This window comes from Xiphophorus hellerii, chromosome 21, assembly GCF_003331165.1.
Source record: "Xiphophorus hellerii strain 12219 chromosome 21, Xiphophorus_hellerii-4.1, whole genome shotgun sequence".
NCBI lineage: Eukaryota > Metazoa > Chordata > Actinopteri > Cyprinodontiformes > Poeciliidae > Xiphophorus > Xiphophorus hellerii.
The window spans coordinates 25,610,320-25,630,288 of NC_045692.1; the positions used below are offsets into that span (position 1 = coordinate 25,610,320).

The 19,969-nt window shown below is 38.9% G+C and overlaps 2 protein-coding genes and 1 long non-coding RNA gene across 9 annotated transcripts in view; 1 reads left to right on the forward strand and 2 right to left on the reverse strand.

Annotated features, from left to right (window-relative positions):
* Positions 1-19,969, reverse strand: part of LOC116712074 (NACHT, LRR and PYD domains-containing protein 3-like) — a 1,065,068-nt gene that overhangs the window by 825,764 nt on the left and 219,335 nt on the right. The window lies entirely within an intron of this gene.
* LOC116712199 (uncharacterized) lies at positions 1,770-4,219 on the reverse strand. The gene is made up of 2 exons (XR_004337469.1): positions 3,213-4,219; positions 1,770-3,045 (listed from the first exon to the last, which is right to left on the reverse strand). It is a non-coding gene; the product is annotated as an uncharacterized LOC116712199 (long non-coding RNA).
* On the forward strand, positions 1,947-14,186 carry nrn1a (neuritin 1a). Its single transcript, XM_032552077.1, has 3 exons — positions 1,947-2,458; positions 10,327-10,474; positions 13,294-14,186. The coding sequence occupies exons 1-3, from the start codon at positions 2,404-2,406 to the stop codon at positions 13,511-13,513; spliced, it is 423 nt and encodes a 140-aa protein (XP_032407968.1). The 5' UTR covers positions 1,947-2,403; the 3' UTR covers positions 13,514-14,186.

The following is a 19,969-nucleotide window of genomic DNA, read 5'->3' on the forward strand; positions in this document are numbered from 1 at the left end:
CTCAGCTAAATAAACAATAATTTTTTTGTTATTTGCTGAGACGTTTTTATGAACAAAACCAGATTAAAATCCTCAGATTTTGTCTATTTTAACACAACAATAAAAAATATTAAGATTATTCTTTGGATTTTCACAAAGTAAACTTTTAAATATTAAAAATGTTATTTTTTTAAATGTATCTTTGTTGAAACATTGAATAAAATGTAACCGTCTCAGAATACATCAAATATTAAAATGTTTCTTTTGTGTTTTCTCAGTTTATTATTTTTTAATAAAATCCTTTTTGCAAAACAATTTAATGTAACTAATAACTGTGAAGTTATGAGTTATGAGCCTAAATAATGTTTCAAACTATTATTGATAAATGATTATTATGTACAAACATGTTTATTTAAATAATAAAAATAATCCTACTGCTGCCAATTTACACATTTTAGTTCATTTTATTAAATGGATTTATGGTTCCATATTATTAAAGTTCAATTCAATAGTTCCTACAACATTAATAACAATAATTTGATTTATAAAAACTGAATCATAAATTAGTCTGAAACCTAAAATCTGGTTTGAATCTCTGCAACAGTTTCATGTGTCAAACTGGAGGCCTGGGGGCCAAAACTGGCCCATAAAATGGTTTTATGTGGCCACATTAACAAAACTTCAAGTGATTAAATATTATTCTGTCAGTCAAATTAAATCTGTTTTATTTACATAAAGGGACAAATTATAATGTGGAAAGTTGTTAAATATTATTTAATTTTTATTTCAGAGAAATCTGCAACAGTTAATAATAAATAGTTTTATTAATACATTTAGAACATCATGATGTTGATGTTCCCAAAACACAAATTTGTTTTTCTAAGTTTGTGCTCCTCTATATTTTATGTCTATAAAAATTTAATTTCTCCAGGAAAAAATTACAAACAGAATTTTTCTTCATTGAAATTAAGGGAAGTGCAGCAGCCTTGTTTCAGCCAGCTGACTGGCAGTGCTGTGTGACTCTGCATCTCATCAGAAGGATTTTAAACCAGAGAAAAAGCAAAAACCATCAGATGTGAAGGTGAAACATTTAAACCAGGCGGGTCCAAAGTTCTGGAGTCCAAAGTGGGTTCTGGAGGCCAGAGTGGGTTCTGGAGTCCAAAGTGGGTTCTGGAGGCCCGGCATCCTGCATGTTCTAGTTCCTCCCTGGTTTAACAACCTTTCAGCAGGTAAAAGTTCTTCTAATGATCATCATTGGATCCAGGTGAGTTAAACCAGGGAGACACTAGAACATGCAGGATGCCGGGCCTCCAGAACCCACTTTGGCCTCCAGAACCCACTTTGGCCTCCAGAACCCACTTTGGCCTCCAGAACCCACTTTGGCCTCCAGAACCCACTTTGGACCCGCCTGGTTCAAACCTTCAGCAGCCGTCGGTCCGAAGCTCAGGGAGAAAAAATGAATGAACTGGAAAAATTTAGATTCAGGAAAAAACATCAAAAAATGAGAAAACTGGAAAAATATCCAGCAGGAAGAAACCAGAACCAGAACCTTAGCCAGAACCAGAACCAGAACCAGAACATTAATCAGAACCAAATGAAAACGTTCAGGGAGTTTCTGAAGAGTCCAAACCGAAGACGCTGAAGTAAGACAATGTGTTCTGCTGGGCCCATCAGAACCAGAACCAGAACCAGAAATGAAACAACATTCTGATCTCATGAATGCAGGAAACTAAAACTTTTGGGTCTGAAACGTTTTTTCTCTTTTTTTAAATGAAAAACATAAAAATCAGTGAAAATTAAAATATTTGAATCATTTTAATTCTAAAAGCAAAAATCTGATTTATTTCCAATCTAATTTATTATTTAAATGAACGTTTAAGTTTTTTATAATGTTTGTCATAAATTAACACATTTTGTTATTTTAGTTTGTGATTCATCTGTTTATTTCAGTCAGAACATTTTAGTCATCAAGTCCTGAAAATAAACCAAAGGAAGGAAACGATCCTAAAATATGAGGATGATGATGATGGATGGATGGATGGAGGGATGGAGGGAAAGAGGGAGGATGGATGGAGGGATGGATGGATGGAGGGATGGATGGAGGGAAAGAGGGAGGATGGATGGAGGGAGGAGCTTTCTCTCTGTCTTTTCTTTTCTCACTCGGGACGCGTAAAGCGGAGTGCGAGCTGGAGCGGAGCGGAGCGGATCGGCACCAACCCGCAGAGTTCTGCAGAGGAGGGACGATCCAGCGGGAGGAAGAGGAGGCAGAGGAGGAAGAGGAGCGGCCGGCCAGCAGCGGGGCTCCGCCGCGGTGGATTTTCTGTTTGCGCCTGTTTGTGTTTTTTGCGGGGAATGTGCGGCTCCTCCTCTGCGGCTCTCCAACTTTGTGACTCTGAGCTCTGATGCGGAGACGCGGCGCGGAGGATGGGAGAAAGCTGGAGCTCCAGGTTCCTCACAGTCCTGCTGGCTCTTCACGTCGGTGAGCGGAAACTTTCCGTTTCTTCTCTGTTGAATCTTTTCTGTTTAAAATCGGTTCCGGTCCCATTTTTGCTCGTTTCTCCCGCGCGCTCAGGAAACTCTTCCATCTGGTTTGGTTTCGCTCCAGACCTGATTCCAGTTTTTATTTTAAAATGAAATATTGGCGTTTAGTTTCCTGCAGTTTGGCTCCAGCCGGGATTCACTTCACATTTAGACTGTGTGTGTGTGTGTGTGTGTGTGTGTGTGTGTGTGTGTGTTAACAAGGGGGATGCCCCCCTCCATCCCTCCTCCTCTTTACTCCGTCCTTCCTCCTCCTCCTCCTCCTCCTCGGTTTGTCCCAGGCTGTTTTGCTGCGGAATTTCTCATAAAAACCTTAAAAATGTGAAAATTAAAATCTGCTTCGATCTTGATTGAATTATTATTTTATTTTTTAAAACTGATCGAAGATGCATTTCAGTTCGTTCGATGACGCGGTGGTAAATAACAGGTAGAATCCAGATATTAGACGGTGGATTCCAGGGTTTAGTCGGTGTCCCGCCGCAGTGCGACTGTCCGGATAAAAAGATGATTTTGAATCTAAATTTAAATCTACAGAAAAACATAAAACAGAAATAAAACATGTAAATTTATCTCCGTAATTTCCCTCAGTGCGCGCGCACAGACGTTGGTGCACGCGCCCTGCTCGTGCACGGTTTCACACCTTCTTCAGTTTGTAATAATAACAACAATAATAATAATATTAATAACAATAATACCATCATCTAGCTGCTCTGTGCTGAGCGGGCCGTGCCGGGCCTGCCGGCTCGGTTCGGCTGCAGAACCGAACCGGGTCCCCGCAGGCTGCGGCTGACCGCCTCAGACCTCCGAACCGAACCTGGTTCTGTTTCTGTTGCGTAACGGCGCCGTGGAGGAGGCTGTGCGCGCGCCCGTGAGCCCGTGCGTGACTGTGGAAGAGAAAAACTGAATTATTCAGTCCGAACGAATCCGTGTCCTTTTGTTCAGATTCAGGAGGAAAAGAATCAGGACTCAGTTGAACCCGTCCGGACCGTTTGATGGGTTGATGGCGGTGAAGCTGCGGGAGGATTTGCGGGAGGATTTGCGGGAGGATTTGCGGAATCTGTGCAAAGGGATCGAATAAAATCGACCGACTGGCCTGGATTTAACAAGCCCGTTAGAATCAGCTTTGATCGGGACTGATCCGGTTCTCTGAGTCCGGATCCCCGCAGCGTGGTTCGGTTCCGATTCGGCTGCAGCACGAACCTTTAAAAATACATGAAAACGGATGAAAATCCAGTTTTAGATCGAAAACCTGTTAAAAACCTGAAACTTTATGATGATTTAAAGATTTAATAAGTTTAAAGATAAAAAGAAAAAATCCAAATAGAAAATAAAATTTAATTTAAGCAAAATTATTGTCAAAATAAAACAAATATCTGGATGTTTATCATGCAGGAAAAATATGGCTGTGCATTAATGGTGGGTGTGTCCGCGGTGTAACATGCTGCTTCACGAGGTGTGTGTGTGTGTGTGTGTTTGTGTGTGTGTGTGTGTGTGTGTGTGTGTGAATGAGTGCTCGATGGGAGGCGTGAACGAAAATAAAATCAAAACGAATAAATAAAACCTGTGCGCGTCCCCGCGGTGCGCGGGACCGTCCTGGTTTCACTGGACGGAAATAAAAACTGGGAATGTTGGAAAAATTCCCAGTTTGTTTCTGGAAGCAGGAGAGAGAGAGAGAGAGAGAGAGAGAGAGAGAGAGAGAGAGAGAGAGAGGGAGATGAAAAATGATCAGATTAATGAAATATTAGATTTATTTTCTTACAGATTCATTAAACATTAAAGTCATAAATTTATCTTCATTATTATGAAGCAGATAAAACACCGAGGGGAACCTGATGATGATGATGATGATGATGAAGATGATGATGTCATGCTTCCAACACTTTCACTCATTCATCCACTTTCATGTCTAAGAAAATGACGTCACAGGCAGAAAACACGAGAAAAATATTTAAAAATCGGATTTATTTATGATTTAAACATTTATATAAATTATGTTTATTATAAAACTATTTGAGCTAAATGATCATTTTTAAAACTAAAATGATTCATTAAGAATCTTAGAAAACTAAAATTAAACTCCTTTAAAAAAATCATTTCTTCACCCAAAATTCACATTTATTAATTTTTAATGGTTTTATTTTGGTTTTAATTATTAGCAGAAAATTATTTAACATTGATTTAGATTTTTCTACATTTTATTTTAACTCTTCTAAAATGAAAAACAGAAATAAAATAAAAATAAAAAATAATCATATTTTCAAACAGATCAAAATTTTTCTATTTAATTTGATTCATTTCACTGTAAAAAATTAATAATCTGAGCCTCATTTTAACGAGCTGCACTAAAAACATTTTAGTAAAACTAATTCATTAAAGTCAGAAAATTTCATTTGGTCATAAAAACATAAATCTGTCACTAATATCGTTACAAATATTAATTATTAATCATTAAAATTATTCATTTAGAGATTAAAATAATTTTTCTAAAAAGAAAAGTTAAATTAGATTTAAACGTTGAGATCCTGAAATGTTTCATTTTTAGAAAGAAAAAACTAATAAAAAGATTCACAGCAGATTTTAGATTCATTAATAATTCAATAAGTGAAAATTGTATCTAAATAAAAAATAAGCTGCACTGAATTTTTCCTAAACTAAAAGTTTTAAAGCATAAAACTTTAGAAAACATTTTGAAAAATTAATCAAAAAATTTTTAAAACTTGAACCAAACGAACAAATTAAATTACAAAATATGAAAAACATTTAAAGAGGCAAATAAACACTTAAAAAATTTAATCTTTGGCATCAGAATTAGCCAAAATGTTTTAATAATTAAACTTAATAAATGAAAATATAATTTAGAAACAGAAAAAGAAGAGAAAATATGAAAGATGAGTCGTAACGTTTCATAAAGCTGCGTTTCCATTAAAATAAAAGTTTTTCATATGTAAATAAGTTCAATATTCATATTGATCAGATCCTCCATCAGCTGATCAGGTTTTCTTCTTTCTAACTGAAACTTTTTCTGAAGCGTCTCAAACACAAAACGTTCGTTTAAAACGTCACTTCCTGTTAAAAACCTTCCAAAATAAAATGAAATAAAACTTTATGGATTTGGATCAGTTTCATTTTTCACATCAGACAGAAAAAATCAAATCTGCTGAGAAGATTTAAAACTTTTAAAACATTTTTCTGGTTTATTTTTGTAATTTCCAGTTAGCAACCAGTTAGCAACCAATTAGCCTCTTAGCCCAAATATTTATGTATTTTCTGTGAAATGTGGCTCAAAACGTTTCACAGAAACTTTGCAGATTTTTAATATATTAAATCTGTAAAGCATTTTAATAAAAATGTGACTAGAGACGTGATTGTTAGCAAAGCAGCCAATCCAGGAGCTCCATTCCGTTTCCTGGGCTCTGATTGGCTGCAGCTCCAAGAGCAGACGCTAGCTCATCTGCTAGCGCTAACATGGTTTCCGCTGTGTGTGTCGAAGCTCATGAAGGTAAGTTTAATGTTTTAATAATCAAAATAAGCAGAAATAATAATCAGAATCAGGTTTTAACTATCCACATAGCGCCACCTGCTGGCAGTTCAGACCAGGACAGGTAGAGCAGCTTTGTATCTTTAAAATAAACTACAAATTAAACCGTTTAGAATGTTCTAGCTTTTATTTTGAAAGCACTTCCTGTTGATGTTTAGAAGCCCTGTCGTTCCTCAGGGAGCCTCCTGAGAGTTTCTGAAGTTTTCCTGATGCCTCAGGTCCAACATTTTAATCTGCTGCATGCAGGACGCCCCCTCCCTGACCTCTGACCTCTGCTAACAGCCGCGTCTCGTCCGACACGTCATGCCGTGTTGGTTCATCATCTGACGGAGCGGAACCGGACCGCAGCCGGTTCTTATCCAAACCAATCAATCAGGACGATCCCGAGCTTAACGAACCACAAGCTCACTGGGCGGGGTGTGTGTGTGTGTGTGTCTCTGTGTGTGTGTGTGTCTGTGTGTGTGTGTCTGTGTGTGTGTGTGTGTGTGTGTGTGTGCGTGTGTGTGTGTGTGTGTGTGTGTCTGTGTGTGTGTGTGTGTGTGTGTCTGTGAATGAGGGAGGCGGCCGACTCGCCTGATTAAAACCTTTCACCAGTCGGGACCTGAACGTCCAGCTGAGCTGCTGAATGTCTCAACATGACCAAGTCGGTTCTGACCCAGAGAGCCGGTTAAAGGCCCGACCGGGTCAGAACCCAGTGAGACGCTCCGGGTCAGAACCCAGTAAAATGTTCCAGTTACTGTCAGAAAATGTCCAGTCAGAACATGGAATAAAGTTTTTTAAGTAGACACAGAAAACTGTCATCCATCCATCCATCCATCCATCCATCCATCCATCCATCCATCCATCCATCATCCATCCATCCATCCATCATCCATCCATCCATCCATCCATCATCCATCCATCATCCATCCATCCATCATCCATCCATCCATCCATCCATCATCCATCCATCATCCGTCCGTCCGTCCGTCCGTCCGTCCATCCATCATCCATCCATCCATCCATCCATCCATCATCCATCCATCCATCCATCATCCGTCCGTCCGTCCGTCCGTCCGTCCATCCATCATCCATCCATCCATCCATCCATCCATCCATCATCCATCCATCATCCGTCCGTCCGTCCGTCCGTCCGTCCATCCATCATCCATCCATCCATCCATCCATCATCCATCCATCCATCCATCATCCATCCATCATCCGTCCGTCTGTCCGTCCGTCCGTCCGTCCATCCATCATCCATCCATCCATCCATCCATCATCCATCCATCCATCCATCATCCATCCATCCATCCATCATCCATCCATCCATCCTGCTAACAGCAGATCTAATTTTCAGTTTGGTGCTTTAAAAACATTAAAGTTTGAAGTTTAAACATTAATTTAAGCTTCGCTGCTTCTGCTAACTGAAAACGTTTTTTCCCGCCGATGTTCTTTAAATTCAAATTGCTAATAGCAAAGCTAACTTTAGCGCTTCAGCTAACTTCAAAAACGTTTAGCGCACTTAGCTTAAAGCCAAAAGCGCTAACTGACTGGACTGTTTTAAAATCTTTCAGTCGAATTAAATTTTTGTGTTAAAGTTTTGAATTCTTCATGTATTTAGATATTAATATTCATTTTCATATTTATGTAAATAAACTTTATTGAGACAGTGGAAAGTAAACAACAAACGAATGAAAGAGGCGAAGAGAAAAATGGAAACACAACCAGGATATTAATTTAACATAAACATGCAAAACTTTACATATATGAATAATTTTGAGCTAGCTTGTTAGCTAGCTATGCTAGTTAAGGAGCTTCTGTTGTCCATTTCTGTGAAACTTCCTGTTTGTGATTATTGTGGAAGAAATATTTCATATTTTCTGCTGTTATCAGATTTTCATCTCCGACTCTGAGCCAGTTTTTATTTTCCTCTTAAATTCACTCCAATGTTCAAAGTTTCTCTTTTCATCAAATATTAAACAGAATAATTGGAGCTTAAAACGTGTAAAGATGGACGTTAAATATTCATGTTGCAGGATTTGGTTCTGATATGAAGCATGAAAAGCTGTGAAGATGTTTTTAGGATTTTATTTGATCCAGTCCCAACAAAACAAACCAGGATTATTCTGCAGGTTGTCAGTTTGATTCCCAGGTTTTACTTTTGTTGCCAAATATTTACAAAATAAAACCGTTAACATCAAAGAGACATAATGATGATTAAATAAACATATCTGACTGACCGAACTCAACAGAGGTCCATCCGGTTGGCGCTGGTAACGTCCCAGTGAGTGCAGCTGGTTCTGGTTCTGGAAGGTCCGTTCAGAACCAGAGAACTCCACAGCGAAACGTTTCGGCCTTTAAGAGAAACAAAACATTTTGGAAGAGAAAATATTTACTTTAAAGCAAGAAAACAACCTGAAGCTACATGGCCTAGTCAAAGCCCAGGACAGTTCACCACCTGACAGAGCTGGAGGAGTTCAGCAGGAAGAACTGAGGGAACTGATCCAGGGTGTGAAAACTTTCTACAGGTTCTGTCGACGTTTCCTCGTCTTCCTGCTCTTTTACTTTACCAACATCTTTCTGACTGGTTTCAATGGTTTCAATGGTTTTAATGGTTTCAATGGTTTTAATGGTTTCAATGGTTTTAATGGTTTTAATGGTTTCAATGGTTTCAATGGTTTTAATGGTTTTAATGGTTTTAATGGTTTCAATGGTTTTAATGGTTTCAATGGTTTTAATGGTTTCAATGGTTTTAATGGTTTTAATGGTTTCAATGGTTTTAATGGTTTCAATGGTTTTAATGGTTTCAATGGTTTTAATGGTTTTAATGGTTTCAATGGTTTCAATGGTTTTAATGGTTTCAATGGTTTTAATGGTTTCAATGGTTTCAATGGTTTTAATGGTTTCAATGGTTTTAATGGTTTCAATGGTTTTAATGGTTTTAATGGTTTTAATGGTTTCAATGGTTTTAATGGTTTTAATGGTTTTAATGGTTTCAATGGTTTCAATGGTTTCAATGGTTTTAATGGTTTCAATGGTTTTAATGGTTTTAATGGTTTCAATGGTTTTAATGGTTTTAATGGTTTTAATGGTTTCAATGGTTTTAATGGTTTTAATGGTTTCAATGGTTTTTTCTCTCTGTGATGATGTCACCGTTTTTATTCTCTGAAGGAAATTCCTCTTTTTACAGATGAAAACTGAAAATCTCCGAGTTCAAACACAGTTATTATATCTGATGTGATTAAAAGTCAATGAATGTTTTCAACCTTTGACCTTTGACCTAAAACAGAAAAATGACTCAATAGGTCGATTCTTCAGCGATCAATAAAATCTGTTATGTTAAATTACATGAATTTATTCCTAATCAAAGTGAGACGTCGTGTTTAACCGTTTGGTCTCTCTCAGTTCCTGTTGCAGACGGTGTTTTAAACCGTTTGGTGTTGCAGACGGTGTTTTAAACCTCTTGGTGTTGCAGACGGTGTTTTAAACCTCTTGGTGTTGCAGACGGTGTTTTAAACCTCTTGGTGTTGCAGACGGTGTTTTAAACCGTTTGGTGTTGCAGACGGTGTTTTAAACCTCTTGGTGTTGCAGACGGTGTTTTAAACCGTTTGGTGTTGCAGACGGTGTTTTAAACCTCTTGGTGTTGCAGACGGTGTTTTAAACCTCTTGGTGTTGCAGACGGTGTTTTAAACCTCTTGGTGTTGCAGACGGTGTTTTAAACCGTTTGGTGTTGCAGACGGTGTTTTAAACCGTTTGGTGTTGCAGACGGTGTTTTAAACCGTTTGGTGTTGCAGACGGTGTTTTAAACCTCTTGGTGTTGCAGACGGTGTTTTAAACCTCTTGGTGTTGCAGACGGTGTTTTAAACCTCTTGGTGTTGCAGACGGTGTTTTAAACCGTTTGGTGTTGCAGACGGTGTTTTAAACCTCTTGGTGTTGCAGACGGTGTTTTAAACCGTTTGGTGTTGCAGACGGTGTTTTAAACCGTTTGGTGTTGCAGACGGTGTTTTAAACCGTTTGGTGTTGCAGACGGTGTTTTAAACCTCTTGGTGTTGCAGACGGTGTTTTAAACCTCTTGGTGTTGCAGACGGTGTTTTAAACCTCTTGGTGTTGCAGACGGTGTTTTAAACCTCTTGGTGTTGCAGACGGTGTTTTAAACCTCTTGGTGTTGCAGACGGTGTTTTAAACCGTTTGGTGTTGCAGACGGTGTTTTAAACCTCTTGGTGTTGCAGACGGTGTTTTAAACCGTTTGGTGTTGCAGACGGTGTTTTAAACCACTTCGTCTCTCTCAGTTCCTGTGTTGCAGACGGTGCTGGTCGGTGCTGGCGAATGCGACTCGGTGTTTAAAGGTTTCTCAAACTGCCTGATTCGGTTGGGGGACGAAATGGCCAACTATCCCCAGGACCTGGACGACAGAGAGAGCCTGAACAAGATCTGCACGTAAGTTCAAGTCAAACACAGGAGAGCAACGGATCGTCTCCTGACACGGTAGAGAACCAAAAATACTTTTCACATTTAAAGAATCTTTAAATGAAAGAGGATTTATTAGATCGTTTTGGAACATTTTAAAAGTTGACTCAGGATTTCACCTCCAGTCAGATGGAAACAAAACTGGACTCGGTTCAGATCCACTTCCTGTTTGGAGGAATTATCGATCGTTTCATTAAACTGTTTGACACTGAAGTGAAAAGATAAAAAGCAGAAACACCTTAAAGCTGCTGCTGCTTCATTTACACCTTAAATCTCTGATCTAAAGATTTCAGAGTTTAAAATCATTTAAATCAGATTCTGACGTCACAATAAAGCAAACAGATTATTTCTATAGTTATTAGTCAGAGACGCTTCAGATGAAACAATATGAGCGACTGAACCTCCAGGCCTGGGGGGGTGACCCCCCCCTCACCCAGAGCGGGGGGGGGCAGGGGGGGTCACCAGATGGCAAACTGCCCCCACCACCATCCTGCCCCCCCACAGACAAACACATGATTTTTTAATGCAGTGACGGCTCCATCACAGAGCTGCTGAGGCGTGGCAGGAGGAGGGAGTGTGTGTGTGGGAGGTGTTAATACGCCTCCTCACACACACACCGACACACACACACACCAACACACACGCGTTAATTGCTCTGAGATGTATCTTGGACACAACTCGGGTCAGCAGGTCGACATCAATAAGAGCAGATTGGAAGATTGGATTAGATACGCTGTGTGTGTGTGTGTGTGTGTGTGTGTGTGTGTGTGTGTGTGTCAGCACGCGTCGCTCAGCTGGCTGGTGTCGCATTTACATGAACTGCGCGGCGGAAAGCGATGAAGAGGAGATGATTAAAAAGGAGGAAGACAAAGAAAAGCAGCAGAAAATATGAAGGAAAATAAATAGGAGGCAGAAAATGAGGCCAAAGAGTAAAAATATATTTAGATGGGAAATAGTGCGGCTGATGGCTGATATGAATAAAACATGAAACCAAGAGAGAGTGAAGCCTGAGAGACAGAGGAGAACTGAAAACACAGAAACTCAGTTTTATCTCCAGCTTGTTGTTCGACTCAGGATTTAATCCACATGTGAAGCAATGATGGGATTTAAATCACCTGGATTACAAGCAGGTGGAACGTCTTGAACGGCCACCAGGGGGCGACAGTACCGGAGCGTCAGGCAGTTACTGGAGCGTCCGACAGTCAACCGCCTCATTAAGTAGCTTTAATGGAGTCGCCTGGTTGACAGAACCATGTTATCATGTTGGGCCTATAGGGGGCGCTGTGGAGTAACACCGACCGACTGAGCAGCTCTCTGCGATCTCACCAACACTTTCTCGGTTCTGACTCGGATTATAACGTTAATCTGAGTTTAATAGACATAAAAAACTGAAAACCAGAAAATCAGCTTCTTACCAAGAGAGTTTAAGATGATTTTCACCAAAGTTACTGAGTTTGTTGCAGAAACAGAATCAATTTCTCATAAAATTCCTGCTTCGCTGTAAAGCGTCAGTCATCAGCGTAGAATAAATCAGTCCAGGTTTTCATCCGTAACGCTGCAGTTTTCCAACACTGAAGTTATTTTTTCACTCAAAATCTCATTGCAGGACAGAATAATCCAGAATATGGAACCAGAATAATCCAGTTCTGAGGTTTTTATGTGTTTTTATTTTTCACCTCCAACAGGAAGTCGATGTGGACGATGTTCTGTCGCCATCGTTTCTTCCTCGTCGGCCATGTTTGTTTACTCCGAGCTCACGTTTAGGAAGATTTCCGTCTGAATGATGAGTGAAATGTTATAACATAGATATACATGTAATATCATAGATATAACATGTATATCTATGATACAACATAGATATAACATGTTTGTTATAACGATTTTATCGTTAAAATCGATTGAGGATTTTAAAACGAGGCTTCAGGGAGGAAACGTTACAGGAAACACAGAACTGAACTTTAGCAACAAAAACAAGCCGAGAAACGATTCTTCCTGTTTTGTAAGAATAATTATAAAAGTTCACCAGAAATGGTGCTGTAATCTGACCAGTAAGGAGCTACTGGTGTGAGGCTCTGACCAGTCTCCAGTGTTTGGTTTAGTTTTTCTATCTGAAATGTTTAAATGAAAGCGTTTAACGTGGCGGCGCTGATCCAGTCAGACGGGAATCATCAAGGCTTCAGGATCAGGATCTCATTAAAGGCCGAGTTCAAACAGATTAGAGCTGAATTATTCATGTTTATGTTCACAGATTAAATATTCTCAGCTGCCAGCGTGAACTAGTTCACTCATCAATATTTCATTAGCTGAAGGTTCCTAAAATATTTTAAATGTTGGAGACGAGGTCGTCATGTCGGCTCAGTTTCTGTTTGAAGCCATAAAGTTTCACCAATAAACTGCTTTTATTAAAGATTATGCAGTAAAAACTAAAGAAATTCAATCTGAGGAGGAATTAAATTGATTTTAATCATATTGAACCAGATGAAGCCGTTATTCTAGAGTCTGTAGTTTATTGTTGATTCTTCTCAGTGAATAAAATGTTTTATGATTGTAATATTTATAATGTTCCTCTTACATTTATGACACTTTAAAAATACAGCAGCTCTCTGCTGATCCAACGTCTCTGATGTGTTTCTGAAGGGAAACTCTGGAGTTTTGTTTTTACTCCATGAAGTCCAGAAGGTTTTTCATTGCCAGGTTGTTTATCGGCCACCAGCCTTGGCTCTGAGTCCGGTTCCTCCCACTCCGGTCGGAAGCCTGCGGTGCTAATCGTTTCTGTCTTCTCTCGCCAGTTACTGGGATAACTTCCATTCCTGTGCCACGACGGCGCTGGCCGACTGCCAGGAGGGGGCGACGGACCTCTGGGAGAAACTGAAAAAGGAATCCCGCAACCTGAATTTCCGTGGGAGTTTGTTTGAACTGTGTGGCGGCGGAAACGGCGCGCCCAGATCCGGGGGCCTCGGCTTGCTGCTGACCGCCCTGCCCACCGTACTGACTTGGCTGGCGTTTTAACAGGAAGGAGAAGAAACACAAAGTTAAAGAAATAAAACACAAGAAAATACGTCCAACTGATAAAAAATAATTAAGAAACAGTGACAGCTACTCCTCCATCCTGAAAAACACGACGTCCAGGACTGAGTTTGCATTCATCAGAAGAAAACAGCAGAATTGGATTTTTGCGGCGCTACGGCAGCCCGGTTGGCCCTGAGGGAGAGCTCGTCCAATCACACGCCACCTCACCCAGAGGTCAATAACATGAAATATTCAACACGCCATTGACCTGAAATGAAGACAATGATGAAATTTTGATGGATATTCGCCAACTTACAATTGTGGAATTACATAGTATTAAAGTCAGCCATGCATTATTGATGTTGAGTCGGCCGGGCCTCGCCGGCGCCGACACGCCGTCAGGACGGAGAGCAGGGTTGCCATTTAGCCTGAGGTACTAATTCATGTGTAACGCAAGACCAAGTGAAACTCCACAGAATCAATAAGACAAACCGAAGCATCGAGCCGATCCAGAACCGAGACATCGAGCCGATCCAGAACCGAGGCATCGAGCCGATCCAGAACCGAGGCATCGAGCCGATCCAGAACCGAGGCATCGAGCCGATCCAGAGCCGAGGCATCGAGCCGATCCAGAGCCGAGGCATCGAGCCGATCCAGAACCGAGACATCGAGCCGATCCAGAACCGAGGCATCGAGCCGATCCAGAGCCGAGGCATCGAGCCGATCCAGAGCCGAGACATCGAGCCGATCCAGAGCCGAGGCATCGAGCCGATCCAGAGCCGAGACATCGAGCCGATCCAGAACCGAGGCATCGAGCCGATCCAGAGCCGAGGCATCGAGCAGATCCAGAGCCGAGGCATCGAGCAGATCCAGAGCCGAGGCATCGAGCAGATCCAGAGCCGAGGCATCGAGCCGATCCAGAGTCTCGGTTCCTACGGACTGCTTCTCATTTTAACGGCAGCAGGTTGACTGAACACGGCAGCAGAGACGGGATGTTAGCGAAATGTTTGCTGTGCTAGCGGTTACCGTGCAGAGGCCGCGGTCACACCAGCTAGCAGAAGGGGTCACGGCTACATAATTACAGGCAGCAGTGGTGACAATATTCACCTTTGACCTGAGCAGCATTCTATTATCAGAAAAACACTTTCCTGAATTTATATTAAAATCAACATGTTGCATTTGGTAAAACCACGTTATGATGCCGGTCCAGTGAAACTCGTTCTGCGGGTTCTGGTGTGACCTCGGTCGCTTGGCGTAAGTTTACTTTTAAAGAAATAACAGATCAGCTAAGAAAGTCTTAGCATTTCAGGAAATGGGCATAAAACATTAAAATAATCATTTTTACATCATTTATGATGAGAAAACTGAAGGTAAAGTTCATTTTGTACAAGATCAACTCAGCTAGCCAGAGCTAAATGTGGCTAAAGTTTGTCCAGAGTAAGTCATGGTTAGCTTGAGTAGCATTTGTTTGATTAAACTTTAATGTCAGACAGGAGCTACGTTGCAGTTTATCAACAATCTGAGATTAAAGCAGATTCAGAGAAAACATTTTGAGACAAATGTGCTAGCATCTGAACCTGATGCTGTCATTTTATCATGCAAGTTTGATTCACAATTTAGCTAACGTTAGCTTAAATATTAAATCACAAAGTAAACCTAAGAGCGCCAGGTTAGCTAAGGTTTTAGATAATCAGTTAAAACGGCTCATTAGTTTACCGAACTGATGAGTCCAGAGGAACAGCTAGCTTATGTTAGGCTAGCAACAATTAGCAGCTAAATCAGGTAGCATACATTCAGAGAAGAATAGGGGATTATAGTTCAATCAGATAATATATCAACCAAATTATAGTCAGGTTAGCTACCTTCTGGTTAAATAAACAACAGCTATGTGTTTTAGGGTTTGCTAACAGCTAGTTAGCAGCTAAATCAGGTGTATTTTGATTAGCTAAGAATATCAGACTACCTACATCCAGATGATTCAGATTAAAGATTTGTCTAGATTAGGCTGGATTAAAGAACATTCTGAACTAAACTGGAACATTTGGTCATGTTAACCTAAAGTTAAAATAACACGGGTCACTTAAAACTTGACCAAACGGATAAATTAAACTTTTAGGTTTTGTGAAGTTAGCTAACAGCAGGTACAAGCTAAATCTATGTTACCAGGTTGGATTAAAACCTAATAAGGCTATTTATAATATCAATCTATAATACATAATAGATTTATATTTACGTTAGCCACAGAGACTCCTGCTAATAACTAGCCTGTTAGCGAACTTGTGTACATTAACATTTAACTTGTCTACTTTATTAATATTTATTGTCCCTTTTAAATGAATAAACATTAAATATTTATAATATTTTGGAAACCAAACTGTGAAATTGGGTCAAGGTAACTGAAAGTTTGGATTAGCATGAAATTGTATTGTAGCCCGTAAGCTAACAGTTTGTTAGCATTAAATCCGATATGAAACGATATGAAGAGATCAGGTTTAAATTGACATCTTAGCTAATTCATGTTGCGTTGCCTGTCATTTGTACTAGTAAATAAATCAAATACTTAAATTATTTAAGTTATTAAATAAGCTAGCTAACATTTTGATTTTGTATTAACTGCATTTATGGGAGAGTTACATCAGATTAATTAGCATTTTATCATTTTAACATTGTTTTTTTACCCTTGGCTTCAGTTTTTTTGCAGTTTCAGCAAAAAGCAATAAGATCATTTTCCCAACTCAATAAAAATGAAACTTTGGGAATTTTGAGGCTTCCATGTTTAGACGTTGTGCTCATTTCCTGAAATCCCATCAGATCCAAACTGAACAGAAACAGAAACCTGATGAACGTGGAGGTTTGGGATTATTTGGTTTATTTTCTGTCTGTTGAAACACCAGGAGCAGCAATACGAGGAGAAGAGACGTTACGGCCAGCGTAGCTGAAAATATGAATAATTAATAAACCGTGGCTGGAGAGAGATATGACTGTTGCATTTTAGCTTCATCCCGTTTTCATCCAGTGATTTTAGTAGATTATCAGCGGTGACATATTTTAGGTCTGTTAGAATAAAGAGGAAAGTCCCAACAGTAAAGTAGCATCATGAAATACAGACATTATAAATATTAGGAGTTTATTTCTGACAGAAACATTTCCACTGCCTTCTAACTAAACAATGTGAACTTCGGTTAGTTTGTTTGTTTGTTGCTTGGCTGGTTTGTCTCTTTGTTTGTTTATGAGGAAGTTACATAAAAAAAGTTTAAAAAGATTGATTTCTATCAAAAATCATCTATGAAGAGAAAATATACAGTATATGAATATATGAAAAGGATTTTTGAGAAAAACTGAGTGAAAAAAGTTTTATTATTAGAGATAGTTTATCCCAAACAGCAGATTGATTATTTACAGATTATATAGACCTAAAGAAAGATCAAATAAACAACTGAAGAAATGAAATGATGAAGAATAAAAGTCATAATGTTTGAAAAAAAACCTGTGTGTGATTTTAATTTGGACAGGAGACAAAAAAACTGATTTAATATTAATGAGGGGAAAAGAAAAGAAAAGAGAAAAGAGAAAAGAGAAAAGAGTTCCCAGAGGAGCTGAGGCTCATATCGACTGAGGAGGAGGAGGAGGAGGAGGAGGAGGAGGATGAAGAGGAGGAGAAGGAGGAGGAGGAGGATGAAGAGGAGGAGGAGGAGGAGGAGGAGGAAGAGGAGGACAAAACTCAGACGTCATTTATTGTGATTTATGGTTATTATTATTATTATTATTATTAAAACTTTAGCTGCAGTAAAAAAACTAAATTATTAAGAAATCTCTAAAATGTTAAAGTTGAAAACCAGTGAGAAAGATATTTTAAAGCATCTTTTTATTAAAATTGTAATAACTCTAAAAATAAAATCCTCTTCATTTTTTACAGTGTTTTAGTTATTTATAACAGGAAAATAGAAAAACTGTCGACTCAAAGACAAACAGATTATATGGAAATTATTCCTTTTATAAAAAAATGACTGAAACAAACCCAGGAAATTAATTTTTAAATGAATCTCAAAGTTTTTAAAAAATCAGAAACAGAGAAGAAACCAGCAGGTCAAGATGGCGGCGCCCTCCAAACAGGAACAGATCAGGGGTCAAAGGTCATCCATAAATGCTGACAGGAAGGCTGAACTCTGCAGAAGCTCTGCTGCGTTTCTGGATTTTAAGGCCTTGATGATAATCCATAATCTGGTTAATAAACATAAAACTATAAATAAAGTTGTTTACAGTTTTAATCTTCAGGCTCTTCGTCCTGATGCTTCATGGAGCTTCTGAAGAAACGTGACTGTGGACGCTAACATTAGCATTAGCTGCTACCTGTTAGCATTCAGATGCTGTTGTAGGTTAGCATAGCTTCACTGTTAGGCTAACTGCTTTTAGCACAACTTGAACACAACAACAGTTTTTTTCCAGCGTCCAATCAGATCGTCTAGAAGCAGAAATGAACCGAGAGAAGCGGCTGCCATCGCTGCTAGCGGATGTGTGCGTCGGATTAACGGTCGTACCAGAAACACGTGAATACAAAGGTTCCGGCACCGCCATTTTGGATGTTCAAACACAAAAACACAAAATTATTAATTGCATTAAAATCTATAGAACTAATAAAAATGAACTTGTTGAAGTTCGATTCTTCATATATACTCATATTTCTAATATCTGAATACATTTTACTTCATTAACGATCTGATTGTTTTTTAATTTTCTTCTCCTTTTATCGTCATTTTTAACAATCTGAGTTTCTGTTTCTGGAGTTAATCTGAAGTTAATCTGGAGTTAATCTGAAGTTAATCTGAAGTTAATCTGAAGTTAATCTGAGGTTAATCTGAAGTTAATCTGAAGCTAATCTGAAGTTAATCTGAAGTTAATCTGAGGTTAATCTGAAGTTAATCTGAAGCTAATCTGGAGTTAATCTGGAGTTAATCTGAAGTTAATCTGAAGTTAATCAGAAGTTAATCAGAAGTTAGTCTGGAGTTAATCAGAAGTTAATCAGAAGTTAATCTGAAGTTAATCTGAGGTTAATCTGAAGTTAATCTGAAGTTAATTTGAAGTTAATCTGGAGTTAATCAGAAGTTAATCTGAAGTTAATCAGAAGTTAATCAGAAGTTAATCTGAAGTTAATCAGAAGTTAATCAGAAGTTAATCAGAAGTTAATCTGAAGTTAATCTGTAGTTTTTTTTCCTTGATGGTTTATTCCTGACTTTTCTCCTCCTGAAACAACCAGAGGTTATTTTTAATCAGGTCAGTGTCGCTGATTTGACCTGAAATCATGAACGAACCGATCAATACGTCTGATCGATGCTATCGGTCGCCATGGCAGCAGGATGAAAGTGACTGGAACGTTTTGATCGTCTCACCTCGGCGGGTCCGCTCCATCTCCAGCCGGCCGGCGGCGTGGGAGGAGACTGCAGGAGTGACCAGAGGTTATTACATTATTAACTGATGAACACATGAATATGAATCCGTTATGTTTGCTGATGCAGAACGACTCACATGGCTGCAGTCGGCATGTTGGACTCATCAGTTCATAAATACTGAAAATCAGCTAAAAATGATCAATAAAACTAAACAAGACGAGCGTTTCAAATGTTCATCAAATTATTGAAAGAAAAGTTTCTGATCAATTATTGGAGAATTTATGAGACATAAAACTGTTTACTGAATTAAACAGATTCCTGATTTCAGAAAGAGGAAACGTGTTTTTACTGCTATTTAATAAATTAGAATATTTATTCAGAAGATTAAAAACACTGAAGATAATTTTAAACTAATGTTAAATTTACCTTAAAATGTTTTTCTTAATGGTCTGAAGAAATAAAACTTAAATATCACATTTTAAGTGAAAAATCATCATAATTAACAAAAAGCCTATAATTAACATACACATCAGTGTATTATTATATAATGTTTATTAATTAGTCATAAAGTTGCTGAAATAAACAGATTTTTCAACTGATCCAGGATCAGTTTTTATTATTTTAATATTTCTCTGTTGCTCTCAGTTCAAGAAAAACAAAAACACGATTCAGCAGCTAAAACGTTTCCTCAACCTGAGAGAAAAAAATAATAAATATTGACAAACATGAACCAAAAATTAAACATGAAGAGTAAAAACTGAATGTTTTTGTGATGAAATCTGAGCAGCAGAAACTAAAAAAACTTCAAATAAAAACCTGGAAAATGAAACATGAAAAACCGTCTTGAATTTTCTCCTGTAGGAAGCAGCGACGCTCATTACAGATGCATGCTGGGAAGTCTGCCGGGATCCAGGACGTCCCGCGGGACGCAGACCCGCTTTCTGAGAGACCGCATCGGGTTCAGCTGAGCCGGATCAGCGGGGATCAAGCCGCGGCTCCGGGGCCAGATGGGGCCCTCACAGGAACCTCCAGGGAGCCGAGAGTCAAGATTCATAAAGGAAAAGAAACG

Coding starts and splice junctions, on each gene's coding strand:
- nrn1a (XM_032552077.1), top strand. CDS start 2,404: ATGGGAGAAAGCTGGAGCTCCAGGTTCCTCACAGTCCTGCTGGCTCTT. Junction 2,459..10,326: donor CCTGCTGGCTCTTCACGTCG/GTGAGCGGAAAC, acceptor CGTCTCTCTCAG/TTCCTGTGTTGCAGACGGTG. Junction 10,475..13,293: donor AGCCTGAACAAGATCTGCAC/GTAAGTTCAAGT, acceptor TTCTCTCGCCAG/TTACTGGGATAACTTCCATT.